At 39.8% G+C, this 19,292-nt stretch overlaps 2 protein-coding genes across 2 annotated transcripts; one reads left to right on the top strand and one right to left on the bottom strand.

Moving 5' to 3' along the window:
- Positions 1-6,448: 6,448 nt before the first annotated feature.
- LOC133011836 (neuronal acetylcholine receptor subunit non-alpha-2-like) lies at positions 6,449-12,077 on the top strand. Its single transcript, XM_061079749.1, has 6 exons — positions 6,449-6,530; positions 8,081-8,232; positions 10,127-10,171; positions 10,465-10,574; positions 10,906-11,809; positions 11,913-12,077. The coding sequence occupies exons 1-6, from the start codon at positions 6,449-6,451 to the stop codon at positions 12,075-12,077; spliced, it is 1,458 nt and encodes a 485-aa protein (XP_060935732.1).
- A 1,502-nt stretch (positions 12,078-13,579) lies between these two features.
- On the bottom strand, positions 13,580-14,140 carry LOC133011401 (uncharacterized protein C3orf85-like). The gene is made up of 2 exons (XM_061079132.1): positions 13,983-14,140; positions 13,580-13,649 (listed from the first exon to the last, which is right to left on the bottom strand). The coding sequence occupies exons 1-2, from the start codon at positions 14,138-14,140 to the stop codon at positions 13,580-13,582; spliced, it is 228 nt and encodes a 75-aa protein (XP_060935115.1).
- Positions 14,141-19,292: the final 5,152 nt, after the last annotated feature.

Below are 19,292 nucleotides of genomic sequence, written 5' to 3'. Positions count from 1 at the left end.
TGCAGCCAGTCAACTGTGGATAAGTAAAGGAGACTCTCCTTTAAATAATTCATTCCAGTGGGAGCCTTCTCTACCCACACACACATACACACACATGCAAGCACGCACGCACAGTCTGCTCATGCACATAAATTGCTGTTTCCTAAAGTAGAAGACCAAACACACACACACACATGCACACAAAGAGCAGGTTTCTAATTTTACTCTGATGAATATTTATAGACGGATGAAGAAACATTGTCTTAGGACCCGTAAGAAAGAGCATTTTGGAGGAACAATACAAAATTCTTGTGGCCCTTTCTGGGGAGACGTTAACATTCAGAGAAAGAACACACTTCAGGAACAATATGCAATTCATTTCTCTGCTCTCCTGCATGGTGAAAAAAAACAAAACCTTATTGCCGTCTCAGTGTGACCTGTCCTGTCTGATCGAATTAGGTGGGTGTTTTTTTTTCTTTTCATTAAATCTGTTGATCAAAAAGAGAAGAGAGGGATGCTTTGCTGCATGAGATGTATTCCGTGTGTTCCTGATGGGCTGTACCTGGTGGCATAGTGTTGCTAATCTTAGTATAGGGACGATTGTGCTTATATGTCCACAGTGAAACAAGCATTCTAACTTGTGAAAGAGCTGGTGCACTGGTAGAGCACCTGATTTGACCGCTATCAATATACATATGGGCTAGTATGCCTGATAACAGACGATCATATTTTATTCCTCTATGTTTCTTATCTATTTTTATTGTCTTTACTGTTGAGTGGTTTATTCCACCTTATTTTCTGTATTATCTTAAATGTTTTTTCTTTAGTCCTTAATAATTGTTTTTCTTTGTCTTGAAAAGTGCTGCATAAATAATATATTTAAATATTATTATATCATATTATACCTGGGTGCCTTGAACTCGATGAATTAGATTAATGAGTGGTAACAGCCTCCTGAACTCATGGTCCAATAGGCCCGTATGGGCCCATATGTTTGGGACAGCTGTGTGTTGATTTATTGGCCTCATAACAGTCTAATTGGGTGAGTAGAGAAACATTACTGGCTGAGAGCTGAGGAAACCACATTGACATACAACCAGACAGCCAGGACCAACAAATGTTGTAATGGTTGGGATAAAATGAAAACAAATCAAAGATATTGGTTTTTAAATAGATACTTTGATGAGTGGAGTATTTGAATTAAATGTGTCTTATGTCCTCTTTGCCTCCTCATTACTTAACCAGGAAATGTGTAAAAATCTGACTCGATGCAAAGCAACATCAACATTCATTTACAAAATACCGAGTCATAACTGCAACACTGAATTACAAAAAAAAACTAGATTAGCTTGTATCCTTGTTTCCTTTTGTCTTTTTGAAACAATAATCGCACTGAGCCATTTACAATATATATTAGAAGCTCATTGTTGAGTCCATTATACGGTTTTAATCTTATTTTAGAGCATGACAGCCTTTAGACAGGCACGGACCCTGAGGGCTTCCACTTTATGATGCCCAGGGAGCTCTACAGACTCCGATCTGCAGCTTGGACAACGACATCAGACGAACGTTTTCAGCACCTCCGACTTGAACTCTAACAAATTTTTCGATTATTAAGGGACAAAGGGAAAAAGTCTACTGAACAACAAGAAACTCACAAATTCTACTTTAGGTTTGAGGCCAGAACTGTTTCTGTTACATTTGCTGTTGATACAGTTACCATGTTGTGATAGTGTGTCATCCAGCTTTTCATTGGCTAATAAGACAGTGAAGATGTATCGTGATCTTCTGCCAAGACTTATCTGATTCCACGGCAGCATGCAACATGCTGTATATGTCAGTGCGTGACAGAAGTCTCCTCATTATCTGTTCGGCCTGTCCAGAGGCTCTTGAAGGTTACACAACATATCTGTAATTCTAGATGAGACATGGAGAGTGATTTATCCTGTGACAGCATCCACTATGAGCTCATCATGGGCACTGACACACACACACACACACACACACACACACACACACACACACACACACACACACACACACACACACACACACACTGACATACACACACACAGCCTTACCACATCGCTCGACATATATATATATAGACATATATAAACACACACAGACATACATGTCCAAGCGGATTAAGCGATAGATTCACCTACATGCATAAAGGTAAATGGACTCAGATGGACAGACACAAGTGCACATCACTCAAGCACATGGACTCACACATGCACACACATCAGGAAACTCACACACTTATGCTCAAATGTTGATGAGACACATGCAAGTAAATAGAGCACTGCTTACTCACATCTGATGACAGCATCTTTGGTGTTCCAGTACTCACACAACCTCAAACACACACACACACACACACACACACACACACACACACACACACACACACACACACTTGGAGTTCACAATATTTTTATTTTATATCATTTTTTAAATCACTGTACATAAATGTGAATAGGGGAGGATAGGAAATTGATGGTTTGATAAATACGATCTCATCAACCGTGCCTCCCAAAGGGTTCATTCAAAGTACAGCCACAGGGCACAATTAAATGATATGAATCATCATTGAGAGCTGTCAACGGTCTTGATTGCTGCCTGAAATACTGACATGTTGAATTAAATACAGTATTTTGGGAGTTGTTAGACCAATCAAGTTAATCAAGTTGACATTTGATTTTAATTCTAGGAGGAATATTCAAATCAAAGCAGTTTTTAATCATATTCTCATTAAGCTACTCTAACTCTAAATATGATTATTTTAATAATTATAATACATAATCTGCTCTAAAAACCCTGATGTGCAATCAACAGCCCTTTCATTTTCTTTCACAGTTGGTAAAGTGTGTTTTGGGGGTATTTTTGCTAGTACTAGTGTTAAAGGTCTACACACACACACACACACACGCACACACACACAGACACACACACACACACACACACACACACACACACACACACACACACACAAATACAAACACAAGCGTGCACTATCTGAAGGAGACGGTCCTGATGCAGACTTGAGTTTCAAACAGTCAGAGGCCTTTTTTCTTATCACATCAGTCGGATGAAAACAAAAGTAAAAGTAGTGTTGTTATCGAGATGAAGTGTCATGTTACAGGTCAATGAATATTTTGTGTCCATGTGTGTGCGTGTGTGTGTGTCTGCTGAGTGAGATCTTTTTCCAGTCTATCAGTGACAGTTCCTTTCCTTCACCTCTCTTTCCTTTCCCTTCCTTCCCTTTCATTTCCTTTCAAATTTCCTCTCATTATCACAAGTAACATCTTTTACTCTAATCTGGTCAGAATCCTTTCCATCTATTTTGCTCTGCAGTTCTTTGCTATTTTAGATGATTAAAATATCAAATAAGCAAACTCTTGAAGTATTGACGAGTGGGGATTTGGTGTTTTCATCACATCCCTTGAAAGTTCGCCTGATTTAAAAAAAAGTGTAAATCCTCTATAAGCTTATTTGGGAACCATTGATATTCCAAAGTTTACCGGGTTATTATTCTTTAATTTAAAGTGCTGGTGTTAGCGATAGTGGGCTAACAGTGTGAGACCACTCACTGATTTCTCCTTTGAAGCTTGTGTGAGGTTAGATTTTCTTTCTTTATCCCCCCCTCCTGCCTTTCTCGCTCTTTTAAAAAAACAAAAAAACCTTAACAAACAGATTAAGATTAAACCCGTAGGCCGTGGGAGACAAGGCTGTTTCCCTCTTTTTATTAAATATTTCTGCACCAAAAAATCGAATCAAATTATGCAGATTTTAATTATGAGCTAAACCACAGCTGAGAAAGAAAGAAAAAAAACACCAAACAGACGAGAACAACAACACACAAACGCCTTAATATTCGGTAACTGACACACTCACACACACACACACACACACACACACACACACACACACACACACACACACACACACACACACACACACACACACACACACACACACACACACACTGTGCAGCTGCCCACAGTCGTCTAGGAAGGGACCGGCAGGTTTCAAGCCTGCGAGAATTCATGTTTCCGAATGATCAGAGGCGAGGAGGATGGGACGATCTCAGAGGCAGCAGCTGCCCACCCCACGGCTCCAAGTGGAGCAGAAAATCAGGATAATTTCATTGTGATAATCAGCCTCCCGTTACCCCCGTCACTTCAACCCGTGGAGGAGAAGGAGACAGGGGGGAGAGAGAGGAGAGGGTACCAGAGAGAGGGAGAGAGGAGAGGGTACCAGAGAGAGGGAGGGAGAGAGGAGAGGGTACCAGAGACAGGGAGAGAGAGAAAGGAGAGGGTACTAGGGAGAAAGAAAATTTGGGCTTCATGCCTGGTTAACTGCAGAATACTCTGTATGCGTGTGTTTGTGCTGGTGTCCGTGTGTTTGTGCTTATCTCACTATACTTGTGAGGACCCACATGCTCCCTCTTTACAGTAATTTCACCGAAATTACACACTCAATAACTGATACTGTGGTTTTGAAGATATTCATTGCAGATAAGTGTTTCTGGGCATATTTGTAAACTGCAGTTTTAAAACTCCACAGCAGCGATTCCGTCTTTTATATTTCATGCTCTCATATAATCCTCAGACCTTTCCTGCCAGCAGGTTTTACTGGAACTGAGAGTTGAAATATTTCGGTTTTAAACTCACCCGATGAAGTCTGTGAACCTTCAGTGTTACAGGTTCTTCTCCTGAACATTTCCTTTATTCACCGTGGATAAAGTTTTATTCGCCTTCATTGTGATCTGCCTGCATATCCTTCAGAGGCTGATCCTTTCAAAACCATCTCCACCTCAGAGCATTTGTGACCAAATAGCAGATTATTGGCTCCTTATGTTTACCTCCCACTAAAGGATCTTAAAATTCAACTAAGGGTGATAATAATAATAATTATAACAATAACCTACAGAACACATTTTCTACACTGTCCTGACACATACTGTATGTTGAAGTTCAGCTCAGGGGTTTTCATCATCGTTTGACTCACTACACTGCGGGGAATATATACATTTTTTAATTAATATATACGGACGTCTTTGTCTACATGGCATCAGTGTCCCTCTTCTTGGTTGAATGGGAGAACATTTCTGTTGGCGCGCCCCAAACGGTGTAAAGCACCACTCTAGTTTTCTGATTCCTTAGACTATGCATTAACTCATATTGGTGATTAATAATATCAGATGTCTACATAACATTGGCTGCACGGTGAACAATCCATTTTTTTTTTCATCCTGAACTAAGAGCATTCATTACATCCAAAAACGATATCATTCACCTGCACCTGGAATAAACTCTCATAGATCCCATCAATGTCTTGCTTCTTACATTTGTCAGACAGCAGCACATTACACACACTCTGCAGCTGAATAATCAGCTATGAAATGTGTTGTTGTTTTCATCTCTATCTGATGACACTGACTTGTGTCATGGAGAATTAAACATTCATTTGTAAAAAGAATGATAAACCATCCACATACAGCTATATGTACCGCATATCAAATGAGTATTCACTGTATGTAGCTGCTTTTAGTGGGTGGAGCATAGGATCAATAACAGCAATGCAATTCCAGTTAAAGGAATACTTTGTCTCAAATTAAATGAATAAAGCTATGAAACCATGGATATGACCGTGTCAGACGTGGACACAATAATGAGTTCAGGTTGAGGGATTACTGTGAGTTTCCATTATATTAATTTCCCGCACCATTACATATTTGCCTATTCAACCAGAAAGACCTTTGCTGTCTCGAAATAATATGATGTCCTGGGTTTGGTGTTCCTATCAGCGCCCTCCAGTGGATGAGTCTATTTGGGATAGACAATTGATCTGATTACATCTGCCAATTAGACCCTGATTCTGAAAATACAGTTATTATTATTATTATTAAAATGAATAATGAAACGTTCAGAGTTTGTCATTATTATTTATTTCAACACATAACGATTGATGTAACACAGATCTGTCAAAGCAAACATATTTTCAAATACAAGGTCATGACTTCATGTTTCTTGAGACGAACAAAAACCAGTGTTTTTTTTTTTTTTATATATAGTAAACGCAGCAGAATACTACAAGGTGATAAAACAAATAACTGGGCAGCAACATCACAATAATAAAACTTGCTTTACAATTTTCGGAGCAGTTTTTAAACACTACGCCTCAGCCCCTCCTCCTCCTCCTTCCCTCCCCTCCCCCCACCTTCTTCTCCTTCTCCTCCACAGAGCCGCTCCCCGCGACACCACCCACTCTACAGCTACAGTGTCCGGACACCGGCCACATGCGCCGCCGTCCTCCTCTGTTCACCGGCAGCAGGGAGCTTGCTCTCCGCCTTCGAGCCACCGAGCACCACTGATGGCAAACCCTGCGTTTCGTCCATCTCCGTGTGCGCAGCGCAGCGTGTAGTTCCAGGAGCGCTCCTCCGGACCAGCACGGCGTCATCATGAAGTTGGTGGTCCTCCTCCTCTTCCTCCCCTTCCTCCTCATGTGGACGTCCTGTCCGCGGTGTCTCGCCAGCATCGCCGGTAAGAAAACTCAATAAATATGCGACTTTACTTGCGTTGACATGCGTTTCTTTTGTGGAAACACGACGACAGGATGAAGACTGGCGAGAGACCATGTGGTGCAACACTCGTGGCCGATGAAGATTTAAATCAACTCTACACAGCTATTAATGACGCCCTCAAACAACACCTGCTCCTTCACTGCTGGTCTATTAGAGTGTGTCTTACAGAAATCGTTTTTCCCCATATCTGTTATTTCTATTCAAATCAGAAAGATTGAACTATTGATGTTTCTCTAAATGTGTAAATGTGATCACAAGAATGAAATGGAAATAATCAGATGCAGGCTGTGTTATGAGTTATTTTAGTCATCGGCACACATCAATTCAACCAAATAAGATTTTATATATCTTCCAGTATAGTTCATCAGTATAGTGTCATGGCCCAGCTCTGTCTCTGCTGAAGTCGATGAGACAAACTGGAAAACAAGTGTCAGATGTCTCTCTGTGCGTTCACTGTGACACACAGAGGTGACACTGTGGGATTAACATGCACTTGATTGGACTGGTGATACTTTACATTATTCACCCATGAGTCAGATGAAGTCAGATGTGGAACCAGCTGCAGGTTTAAGGTCAAAGGTCGACACTCTTCCTCCCCTTCCACCACACACAACTTTGATTCTCAATGTCTTAATTTCAAAACTGTGTCTTGTCAATATTATATAAAAAATCAGTTTCTGTCGCTTCAGAGACACCAGATCACCTCAGGCTGGTTGAATACTGACTTTTCTTCTTGATACAGTTTTGTTATCGCAGCCCATCCCCCTTAATTTGAGCCAGTAAATGTCAAACATTTGTCATTTTCCAGAGAGAAAGACGTTTATCTCCACATGGATTGAGATCAGCTAGATTTGGAACATTAGAACCTGTGATATCCACCACTGTTTCCACTTGTTTTGCACACTCTTACTTGTTATACCTATTGGTTATAGAATAAAACAAAAGCACTGATCATTTCTAATGGGATATATTTTGTTAGTGCTAAACAAACAAGACATTTTAGCCTGAATTGAATTCATGCACAGGATCAATTTCTTACTTTGTAAAACATGCAAGTTCCTTTCTTCTCAGTTCGCTCTCATGTTTCTCAGACGTGTGCTTGGTGATTAAACTGTAAACAGTCTAACCATTGACAAACTTGTTTGTGCTCCTGGGCCAAACATTTAATTAGCGGCCAAACACAATTTATAACATCACACAGTTGTTAATGAGCAGGGCCACAGAGATGGGTGGAAATAGTCCCAGAGGTGCTGTTACTTACTCAAGAATACTACAAGAGTAACCCAACTCCATATTAAATCTTGAAGAGTACCTTGTGAAAAGTTGATTTGTACAGTAGTGTCAACCAGGTCTGAAAAGATCAACTTCAGTGACTTACCCATACTTATTTGCAGTTGTTTTCTTTCCACTGACATAGCAGAAGTAATGTATAACCTGTGGAAGACAGATGTGTATCTCGGAGCACTGTAACACTGAATGGTCATTAATCCACATTCCTCCTTATTCCAGCTAAAAATGAGTTTATGTCTTTGGCGGAGATGGAGGACGAGCTGCTGAGGAACCTTTTCCAAGGCTACCAGCGCTGGGTCAGGCCAATCCAACGAGCCAATGACACCATCAGAGTACGTTTAGGACTCAAGATCTCCCAGCTAGTGGATGTGGTGAGGATGAACGCACAAACACACGCAATAACATGTCTACGCACCCATGTTTTCAAGTGGATTTATTTGTTTATCATCCATTGTATTCATTTTAAAATAAGCCTGTACCCTTTAATTTAATCTAAACTGAATCCTAAAACCACTGGAATAAGAAGTGGATCCATCTTACAAACAATATATCTTTTCCATAAAACAGTCATATTTCACAATTTTGAATTTAAGCTGATGTCAGAAACACATCAGTAAGCACCCACATTAAACTGACACTTTAATCCTGTCTTATGTTTGCTAGACTTCAATGGGCTTGGAATGGAATATTGATCAGTAGTAAATTGTCAGCCTCATCATTTAACTGCTAAAGCTAATTCACTCGAACAAGCCTTATAAAATACAGACTTAAGGTGAAGTCTTAATTAAAGTGAAGGAAGACAGTTAAATTAAAATCCATCCATCAATTCTTACAAAGGTTGTTATTTTGGTTCAGCCGTGTCGCTGTCCATGGTGCTGAAACCAAACAGCTGCAGTGTCACAGTGCGGAGCTTTCCATGGTCCTGAAATAGATCCGGAGCACTCTCTTCATATCTACAAGCGCACAGTCGCTCTCTCTGTGGAGTGTTTCTTTAATATTTCAGAGGCATGCTTTACTCGGTTTAGGCGTTCAAGGGGAGAAAACGGAGGAAGCCTATAGAGGAACCACTCTCCTTTGCCTTAAATATGCATCTCAACCAGTTTAGGATTAACTCTTCCATTCTTCCACCTGACAAAAGTGGTAGCAGAAGACAATCTGGGATGAATTAAACAAAGCCTCTTTATGTTTTGCAGAGAGTAGAGATTTATGTCCATGTTCTGTTGGATTTTTTTTAGAATAGATCAAGGGCAGAGAGCAAACCAGACTTACAGCAGCTCGGCTTCACTGTCCCCTGAGTGTATCTGAGCTGCTGCATGTCTTTTTTATTAGATTATGGTTCACCTCTGCTTTGTGTGATCACCAAAACATCCAACTCACTCTGACAGCCGGGGTCAGCTCTGGATACATTGAACACATACATATTTAATTATATCTATTTTCTCTTATTTCTCTGAAGTCTCAATCTTCATCTTAAACTTTGGTGATGTGACGACAAATGTTTAATTGTTAACCACTCTCCATCTCTCATTTCCTGTTATTCCTGCCCCGTTCTATTTAACTCCTGCTGTATTTATATTGCTTCAGCCGGTCCAATGCACCCACCTCTAGTTTTATGTCTCTTGTTCTTGTTTGCTAAGGAAGTGGCAGAGGCAGGTAAATGAGATTATGTCTGCTTTCACAGAGGGAACGCAAAGGATGATTTAGTTTGCTTGTAACCAAGCTTCTCATCTATTCCACTAACATCTGATGCTTTGATGGAATCCCTACATCAGAATTAGGGTGTGCTTAAAACATCTCATACAAACAGACATTTTTTTCAATAGAGATGAAAGTATTACTTTGAAAATAGAGGATAATTTTAATTTGATATATCTAGGGCTACTAATATCTGCACGTTTAATGTCTATATCAATGTAAATTTAAGATATCAAAAGAGCTTTGTTGTTGAATTAAAAGAACATGAGGTAAAAGCATTTATCTAAAGCTTATTACTCTGACATTTGCAAACATCCTTGAATCTTTAACAGCATCACAAAATACAATTTAATTGTATTTACTTTTTATTTATTTGGTCCATTTATTTAAATTTGTCTTGATCCCTTGGGAACTCTAGCCTGTTACATCCAATTGCTTTGAATTTCCATAATAAGAAACCTTTATTTTCATTTTGACCATTATATGTTCCCTTGACCTTCACATGCTTATTCTTCTTTTTGTTTTTAATCCATTTTTTGACTTTTGGTCTGTTGTTTATTTCTTATCCAGGATGAGAAGAACCAGCTCATGACAACTAATGTTTGGCTGTGTCAGGTAAGCAAGAGGAAACATTGAATCTTTACATTAAATCTTACCATTTGAACCTACTGGTCAAGAAAAGACACAAGCTGATATTTGTTTAGCAGAGTCAATAAACAAAATTCACATCATCTAGTATTATTATTTAATGCAAATCAAGATAATAAGGCAGGTGTCTGATAAGATACAAATACTAATGCTGTGAATGGGGGGGCAAGATATGTGTATTCATTGTGATAAATTTAAGCTAAATTGCTTATTCTTAAGTTTTATATATAGGTCTAATGATACAACCCTCTCTGATCCAGGAATGGTTCGATTACAAGCTGCGATGGAATCCAGACAAATATGGAGGAATCACGACCATCAGAGTTCCCTCTGAAAATATCTGGCTGCCAGACATCGTCCTCTATGAGAAGTAAGAGTTCTCTTCAAATTCACTTTCAAATGATTTACAAACATTACATGTCTGGGGAAGCTTTGACTATTTTAATAAGAGAAAACAAACCATGCAAAATAATTACCAGTGAATTTTGTTTATATGTGGTTTTCAATTCATTTTAAATTTTCAAACTTCAACCAAAATCCACTTATTTCGAGCATGATACTAATTATTAGAAGTTCTACTCTTTTCGTATTAACTTTGAGAGTTTTAATTATTAGTAATTGTAAAGAAGAATAAATCTATGTATAAATTAACGTTTCTGTTAATGTGATTCTGATGAAAAAGACTTTCCTTATTTCTTCAGTGCTGATGGGCGTTTCGAGGGCTCCCTCATGACCAAAGCCATTGTCAAGAACACAGGTATGGTCACCTGGACGCCACCTGCCAGTTACAAGTCGGCCTGCACAATGGATGTCACCTTTTTCCCTTTTGACCGCCAGAACTGCACCATGAAGTTTGGCTCCTGGACCTACGATGGCCACATGGTGGATCTGGCTCTGATGGACTACCAGGTAGATCGAAAAGACTTCTTTGACAATGGGGAGTGGCAGATCCTCAATGCCACCGGTGCCAGAGGAAACCGGAAGGATGGCTTGTATTCATACCCCTTCATTACGTACTCTTTTATTCTGAAGAGGCTACCGCTGTTCTACACTCTCTTCCTCATCTTCCCCTGTCTGGGTTTGTCCTTTCTGACCGTCTTGGTGTTTTACCTTCCCTCAGACGAAGGAGAGAAGCTGTCACTTTCTACCTCTGTTCTCGTCTCGCTCACTGTGTTCCTCCTGGTCATAGAGGAGATCATCCCCTCCTCCTCCAAGGTGATCCCACTCATTGGAGAGTACCTGCTCTTCATCATGATCTTCGTCACGCTCTCAATCATCGTCACCGTCTTTGTCATCAACGTCCACCACCGCTCCTCTGCAACCTACCACCCCATGTCCCCGTGGGTTCGTAACCTCTTCCTCCAAAAACTCCCGAGGCTGCTCTGCATGCGCGGACACATCGACCGCTACCACTACCCAGAGCTGGCCCCTGAGAGCCCTGAGCTGAAGACTCGCTCTGGAGCTCGGAGAGCCGGGCAGAGGAGCGGCGCCCATGGAACTACTGAGGGGAAGGAGGACGAAGCCTGGGCGACCATGATGGAGAAGGCCATCTACTCAGTGCGGTACATCAGCAGACACATCCGCAAGGAGCACTTCATCCGCGAGGTGTGTTAAGAATGAATCATCAAATATTGAAGTAATTATCATTTAACGGATTAATGTGTCAAGGAGTTGTTTTCACATCTCTCTTTTCCCCTGTTTTTCCCAGGTGGTACAAGACTGGAAGTTTGTGGCCCAGGTGTTAGACAGGATCTTCCTGTGGGCTTTCCTCAGCGTCGCAATACTGGGTACCATCGGCATCTTCACTCCAGCGCTGCAAAATTTCTTGAAAATCCCTCCTCCTATTGCGAGTGAGAATCCACCTTCACACTAGTGGCAATAACACATGGCTTTCACAGACAACCGCTGATCCACCTTCTAGAAGCTTTTAAACACTTGAACAAGAGGAAGCCCCAGCAGGGGCTTTTTAAAGGTGAACACTGACATTTTTTGTTAGGTTTCTTCTCTAGATCCACTGTGTAATGTGTTCTTTATGTCAGTATGTGTACATTTCATTTGATTTTATCATGATGACATAATGTTTTGTTTGTACATAAATGAGACAAACTTAGTGAAGCTGTGTAAAACCAGTGTTACATTTGAGCCTGTCAATTGCCAAAGTCATACAATTTCAAGTTTGACTCAAAATGGCTTCAAGCAGCACACAACTGTTAGTGTACCCTAGATTAAAACTACTGGTCATGTTAGCCAAGTATTTAAGCTTCAATTGTATGAAACTTTAAGCGTAAAGTATAAAGTTAAACCACAGATTTTATAATTTGCTTAATTTATGTACTTAAACTAATGTCCTCATTATTACTTCATGTTTTTAGGGGACATTTCCTTTGATTTTGTTTTCATGAGTTGTGTTATTTTTGTATTTATCTCTTCAACAATCTGATTCACGTTTTGATTATTCTGTCACAACATTAAGATAATCACATACCTGAAGCACAAAATACCTCTTACTCTAACTACTAGTTATATATTATAAGAAAAGGAAACAACTTAGTTGCTCAACGTGTCAACAACAACAATGTCCATATCTCTTATGTACTGATGTCTGTCTCATCCCATTAAAATAAAGAACTTACTACATTTGGTCACTGCTGATCGACAATTCATTTGAAGTTACATCAATCTGATGCATTTACATGAATTCTCTAAATTACACAACCTTTTAAAGTTCAGTATTTGTATGACATGATGTACTTTATCACAATAATATAGTTGTTTTGAATACACAGTTTTATGTAAAAAACTATTTTGTAAAATGAAGCTCAAAGTTATATATATATTGCATTCAATGGAAAAGGGGAATACTCAAGTCACACACTATAACCAAGCTTGCACACATCAACAGCACCACCTAGGTGGCAGCACCACCCAGAGGTTAATCACAGATATGACAAAAATATCCCGTCTATAAAACAGGATATTACCCCTGAAATAAACCTTTATGAAATTACTTATTATTTTCTTATGTGGAAATCAAGTCCACTTCTCCTTTCCTCAGACCACAGGATTTAATCAGGGTGTTTATGAAGAAACAACATGCATCTTTAAAAAACACAGTTGAACTGTTTAATTTGCTTTTATTTAAACTTTTATTGAATAAAATGTTAATTTAATCATTCTAATAGTTAAAACACCTAAAAACAACTGATAGATAGATAGATAGAAAGCCTTCATTGTTCCACTGTACTGTTCACTGTAAATTATATTATCCAGTTTTTTTCTAACTGTAACTATAATGTTCAGATACAGTACAGTATAGAAAAACTAAACCAATATTCATCCGCTCCTCAGGTTCCTTTGTCCTTGCGTCTATCTGTGTTAAACTGTCTGACTGTACAGGTGAGCCTGAGCATTACGCAGCATCTCCATATACAGTCTGTTGTTTTCACTGTAACACAGACAGATACAGGAAAAAGGAAATTCAAAATTAGTGACATTAAAAAAAGGAACGGTATCTAACCAATGCACAGAAATTGATATCATACATTTAAAAGCAAGTGATGTGTTCCAGGGATCATAATTAAAGCTGCACTGCAATTCAGGGTTTATCAGTGGGGCACTGGTATGGTAATATACTGTTGTACTAAATCTGCCTTCACTTGCAACATAAAACCTCATAATGACAAGGTGGTGATCATCTCACTCACTCAGCCACGGAGCCGTCCACTACTCGTTGGCCTGACACACAAAGATCATTATCACACAAAACGCTCAACCTCACTCATGGTGTGTATCCACAACACGGCAAAGTGTCCCCTGTTCTTGAATGGTGTAACCCCACTGGTTCTGAGAGTGGTGTGGATCCCAGTATCCTGACTGTCTCTTCAGTCTGATGAAAGGCTTTGCCTCCTCTTCTTTTACGAAGGGGGCTCCAAACATCCCTAAAACACAGTGTTAAGCGCACATCAACTTACCATAACAATATACCATAAATATGAGGGAATTCTAAGGGTTGAGATGATCATATTATTTTTTCTTTACACAAAACTTAATATGTATGGATTGATATGAACAAATTGTAGTAATTGCTGCACCAGCAACCTCAGGAACATGGTGGTAACCTTTTTTCATCTGTTTAATTTGTTCAGTTTAGGTTTCTGTTAGCACACAAAGAAAACTACCCTTGTCTCTGGTCTACCTGCTACCTGACAATCTGCATGCAATTATTTTTTCTCATGTTCTCAAATTCAACAAAAGCTATATAGACACATGATGAAGAAAATAGAGGAAAAACTAAAAGATGATCCAAAATTTGGAGGAAAGAGTGAGCTTTACCTGCAGGGTGAGCAGTGAGCTGTCTGAGAGTCACAGCTCAGAATCTCTCAGCCGAATGTGAACGTGAACAAGAGTTTCTTTCACCGATATTTACCAGCACCAGAATGAATAGACTCAAGCATCAGGCCGACCGGTCAAGGTTGACCCTGACTGACCATCGAAACCCACACACACACACACACACACACACACACACACACACACACACACACACACACACACACACACACACACACACACACTCTCTCTCTCTCTCTCTCTCTCTCTGGCGAGTCTCCACAGGAACAGGTCATGGCTGTGAGATTCAACATTAAGATGGTGCCGTCTGCTATGTAAACAAACACACAGCACGACTCATGATTTCAGCAAAGGTCTCAATTGTTCCACTAAAATGTTTCTCTACTGGTGTTTGCTTTATTTATAAAATCAACAAGATTCCATAATACAAACTTAATTCTGTCTAAAAGGAACAAAGTTTATTGTTCAATATGTGCAAACAGCTAGATATTTTTTGTTGACTACTGATTGCCCTGATTGTTTTAAATTGTCTTTTTCTAAAAAAGTTGTGAAGTGTCTGTCTTTTATATTATATAACAGCAATCATATAATGCTACATCATTCTTTGTGGTTATTGAAGTATTATTATACAAATATAATTTATATACAATCATTTTGTGCACGTCAACATTTTGTCCACTGGGTGGAGAGCTCACCACAGTTTAAATGGTTTCTGCACCAGTCAGTCTGACATTAGTTAACATTAAAGACGGTGACATTAATGATAAAATACATGCTGATTGTTCTTGTAAATGTATTAAAAGCTGCATATGTGCTGCAATGTATTAAAAAAATGTGCAGAGGAAGAAAACAAAGGAGAGCCAGATGGCGCAGTTAATTTAGGACATAAAATCAGCAATGAAGGTGTAAAATAAAACTCTTACTTATGTGATACATTTAATGGGGGAGGAATATATATGCAGAGTTCAGCGTCACCTTACGGAAAGGTAAAAGATTCAAAGCCTGTTTTATTTTTTTAAAGACAAGCTTCAAAGTTTCCTATTTCAAAGCAGCTCCCATGAGTATTAATTTAGTTTCGACTTTTTGAGGTGCTGCATTAAATCAGGAGACTTCCTGCGAATATTTTTCTGTGTGATGTAAAATTTACACCCTGGCTCAAACACAAACGAAGCCAACAGGAAAATGTCCACTCATAAGTCGAACTGACAATAAGTGGATGCACAAAGAGACAGCGGCAGAATAAAAGACATTAATTATGAAAACCTTTTTCTATTTATGAACTTAGCCATGTCTAAGTATGTGTATATCAATGTGAGTAACTCTTTCTTTCATCACACATTGATTGTTTTCCTTTTTGCTGTGAACTGTTTTGTGTTTTCCAGGCTGTGTCTCTCCCTCGACCTCCACGACACTGACCTTATCCACAGTAAACTTCTAAATGAGTGGGAGAGATCTGACCTTTCTTTGACATCCCATAATAACCAGAGCCACCACCTAACAAAGACAAATGACAGAGGAGGAGTTTCTTCAGGAGGACGGAGGAAAACTTCATCATGTGGGCAGATATTCATACAAACTGTAACAACATGTATTAAAGTACAGAAAAAAGCCTCATATTATTTGTTACTTTGATCATTTTTCAAAATTAAACTGCACTGTCGCAACAACTCACACACAACATGCACACTCACAACCATAAACAGCAATTCTTATCCACAAATAGATACACACACATGCACACACACAAACACACACACCTTGGCTATAGCTCTGGGACCTGTGCGCTCTCTGTCACAGTAAAAGCTATTTTGCGTTTTTTTAGACATCAAAGCTAGCGACTCAGACAAAAACCAAAACTCATGTGACCCCATTCTATCACACACACACACACACACACACACACACACACACACACACACACACACACACACACACACATGCACCCTGCTGGGATGAGCAAATAATTCAAACACATCATTTAGAAACAGGGGAAGGGGGTGAGAAGGATGTTTAACAAAATATGGGACTGGAACTTTAATACACATCTTTGGAGGATTGTCGATCAAGATGAGGAAACGTGTCATCATCACCGCTGAGTTTATCAGTTGTTTGTAGTTAAAATGAGAGGAATCATGGGGCTCTGTCTGTGTTTGTTTTAAGCTGTGGAAGACCAAAAGAAAAAAAAGACAGAGAGAGAGGAGAACAAACGGTACCTCCACAACCTTGAGTCCATTAGCAGAAAACCTCTCATTTATAAGAGATGGAGAATTAACGGCTTCCCTCAGGTCTCCCTCCGCACTCCTTTCAACGCTCAGTCTTTATTCTCTGCTGCTGTTCAGTGGATCAGTGCTTTTAAAAAGATTCAGTCGTGGTGCAGATTCTCTCTTTGTGCTAATTCAGAGAGGAGTGGAACGATGGCAGTGCAGCATGATAAAACAACTCAACAGCTCCCGTCTTTGAAACATAAGCTAATAAACTAATACATTTAATCTGAGTCTTTGATGATTAAACCAAGTGTTTGACCTGTTGAGAAGTGTCGTTCCTCCATTATCCAGAGTTGAGGGCTCAGGTTTAAGTTCATCTCTGTGTCTGTTTGTTATTTTTGGCGTAAAAGAGCCAGTCCCAAAAGTCAACACACTGCAGGAGGTGTGTTTCTACTTCTTGAGGTGAGAGATTGGGTTTTTTGTTATGTGTGTTTGAGCAAATATTTTCTTTAATGTGTGACAGTATGTGTTTTGCAGCCGCCCTCCCATGGGGTAAAACAAGGAAGTGCAAAAGAGGTAACACATCGGTGGAAAAATACATATGATAAAAACACACAAGAAAATGTTGGTATACTATATATATATATATATATATGCATATACACATGCATCCTATAGTTGAAATGATATAATCAAATTAGGATTCTAAACAATCTTTGGACTTTACAAGTAATAATGTCATACTTTTGTTGACAAGGCATTTGCACTGCAGCTCTTCACAAAACCTCTGTAAAGTTACACCAAACTTTTCAGCTTTCATTTCACAGTTGGCCCAATGCAGGGGATTTCCAAATTGGGTCCCCAGCAAACCTGGGATTAGTTGAATGTCACCGCGCCTTTTCTCCCACTCGAGGTTTGCCCAGTGAGAGCGGGAGGAAGGTTGTGATCAGAGTTTTCAGTGAGCCCACCTAAAGATAAATCACATCTAACAGCAGCACTGCTGGAGCTCCACGAGACAGAGATATGTTGGATATGAACAATTTAAAACTGGTCTAATACCAGTGGTACAGGACTGACTTCTTAGATGAGACGTCGCTGCTCCAATGAGACGGGAGAGAGAAAGGGAGCCAGGCAGTGAGATCATTTAGAGAAATCTCTCATTGCCCTGCTGGATCCCATTACTAACTGAAACTATTTATGGGCTGGAATAAATAATAGGTAATTTTAATATGCACCAAAAAGGATGCAATTATGTGACTCAGTATTTGTGACTGAGGGAAGTGGGAAATGAAAGCACTTCCCTTTCACTCCTGATAATCCACAGCTGTGGGAGGAGAAGAGGAAGAAGAGCTGGTTGTGATCTGCAGTCGTGTCAAGAAAAAACACTGACATGAGGGATGAGACTCAATGACCAAACAAGCACTTAACACAACATGGATATGTACTTTTCTAAAGTTGATGTGGTGACTGTTTTAGAGAACAGATGTGAACATGGAGGAACATTATAGCTTTTGTCTGCAGGGATGTCTTTGTACACAAGATGAATTCAACTCCAATATTCTCTCTCCCTCTCGTTCGGTGGTGTAAAAACTACACCACTAGTTCACCAGCTAGTTGCTAACTTTGTCTTTCTGCTGTTTGGTGCTGAGCTGGTCCTGTGCAAATGGTTAAAGCTGAAAGCGTTTGAGCTGAAAGAAGAAGCCTGATCCAAGCAGAAAGAGTGAACCATGAAGTTGAAACAAAAGAAAAGACAAATAATAAAGTTAAAGAAGCTTAATAATTGGCTTTATGTGACCCGAGAAAAGTTGAACTACACAAACTATTAACAATCTCTCAACAAATCCAAGTTGTACTATGTAGCATGGAGTAAGGGAATAACAGGATAAGGTTTTAATTAATTCACAAGTGAACAACCTACAACTTGTGTGGCTCTCATGAGAGAACATGCTTCTGCCAAGTCCCCGTATGAGACCACATTTAAATTCACTGGATCTAGATTTGGATTTGGATCTGCACCAAATTGAACACACTCATAAATATCAGTCCCCTGAACATGTCTGATTTTTGTTTTCAACAGGATCCACGAATCATCATCTGAGAAATAAACGAAAATGAGCAAAAGGCTACAGTGTTAAAGTAATAATTAAAAGTGGATCAGCTCCCATGTTGTGTTATCTCGTGTTGTGTTTGTTTATGTTGTGTTTGTGTTGTGGTCTGATGTGTTGTGTTGCATTGTGTTGTGTTCATGTTTGAGTTTACAGCCTGTTTCCTGCACTGCTCAGACGCGCGCCCCCGTGCAGCAGCGTCGCGCCGCGTTTGGGACTGTGTAGCTGTTCCTGACGCAGCGTGAACGCGCCTATCCTAACTCCACTCTCATTCCGGTCTGTCAGTCTTCCTCGTCCTCAGTCTCCCCCCTTTCCTCCTCTTCCTCTGTCTCCAGCCTGATGTCCACAGCACCACCACCACACAGGAGCACTTCACCTGTGTAGCCGACACTGAGAGCCCGCTGCCGGCGGCCGGCGGTTCCACTGAGC

Source organism: Limanda limanda, chromosome 10 (genome assembly GCF_963576545.1).
Source record: "Limanda limanda chromosome 10, fLimLim1.1, whole genome shotgun sequence".
Taxonomy (NCBI): Eukaryota; Metazoa; Chordata; class Actinopteri; order Pleuronectiformes; family Pleuronectidae; genus Limanda; species Limanda limanda.
This window is presented reverse-complemented; position numbering and strand designations above follow the sequence as displayed.

Excerpts from the sequence above, each read along its gene's own strand:
- LOC133011836 (XM_061079749.1), top strand. The coding sequence starts at position 6,449 with ATGAAGTTGGTGGTCCTCCTCCTCTTCCTCCCCTTCCTCCTCATGTGG. Across the intron at positions 6,531-8,080 it reads GTGTCTCGCCAGCATCGCCG|CTAAAAATGAGTTTATGTCT; the intron begins GTAAGAAAACTC and ends TCCTTATTCCAG. Across the intron at positions 8,233-10,126 it reads TCTCCCAGCTAGTGGATGTG|GATGAGAAGAACCAGCTCAT; the intron begins GTGAGGATGAAC and ends TTTCTTATCCAG.
- LOC133011401 (XM_061079132.1), bottom strand. The coding sequence starts at position 14,140 with ATGTTTGGAGCCCCCTTCGTAAAAGAAGAGGAGGCAAAGCCTTTCATC. Across the intron at positions 13,650-13,982 it reads GTTGTGGATACACACCATGA|TGAAAACAACAGACTGTATA; the intron begins GTGAGGTTGAGC and ends TCTGTGTTACAG.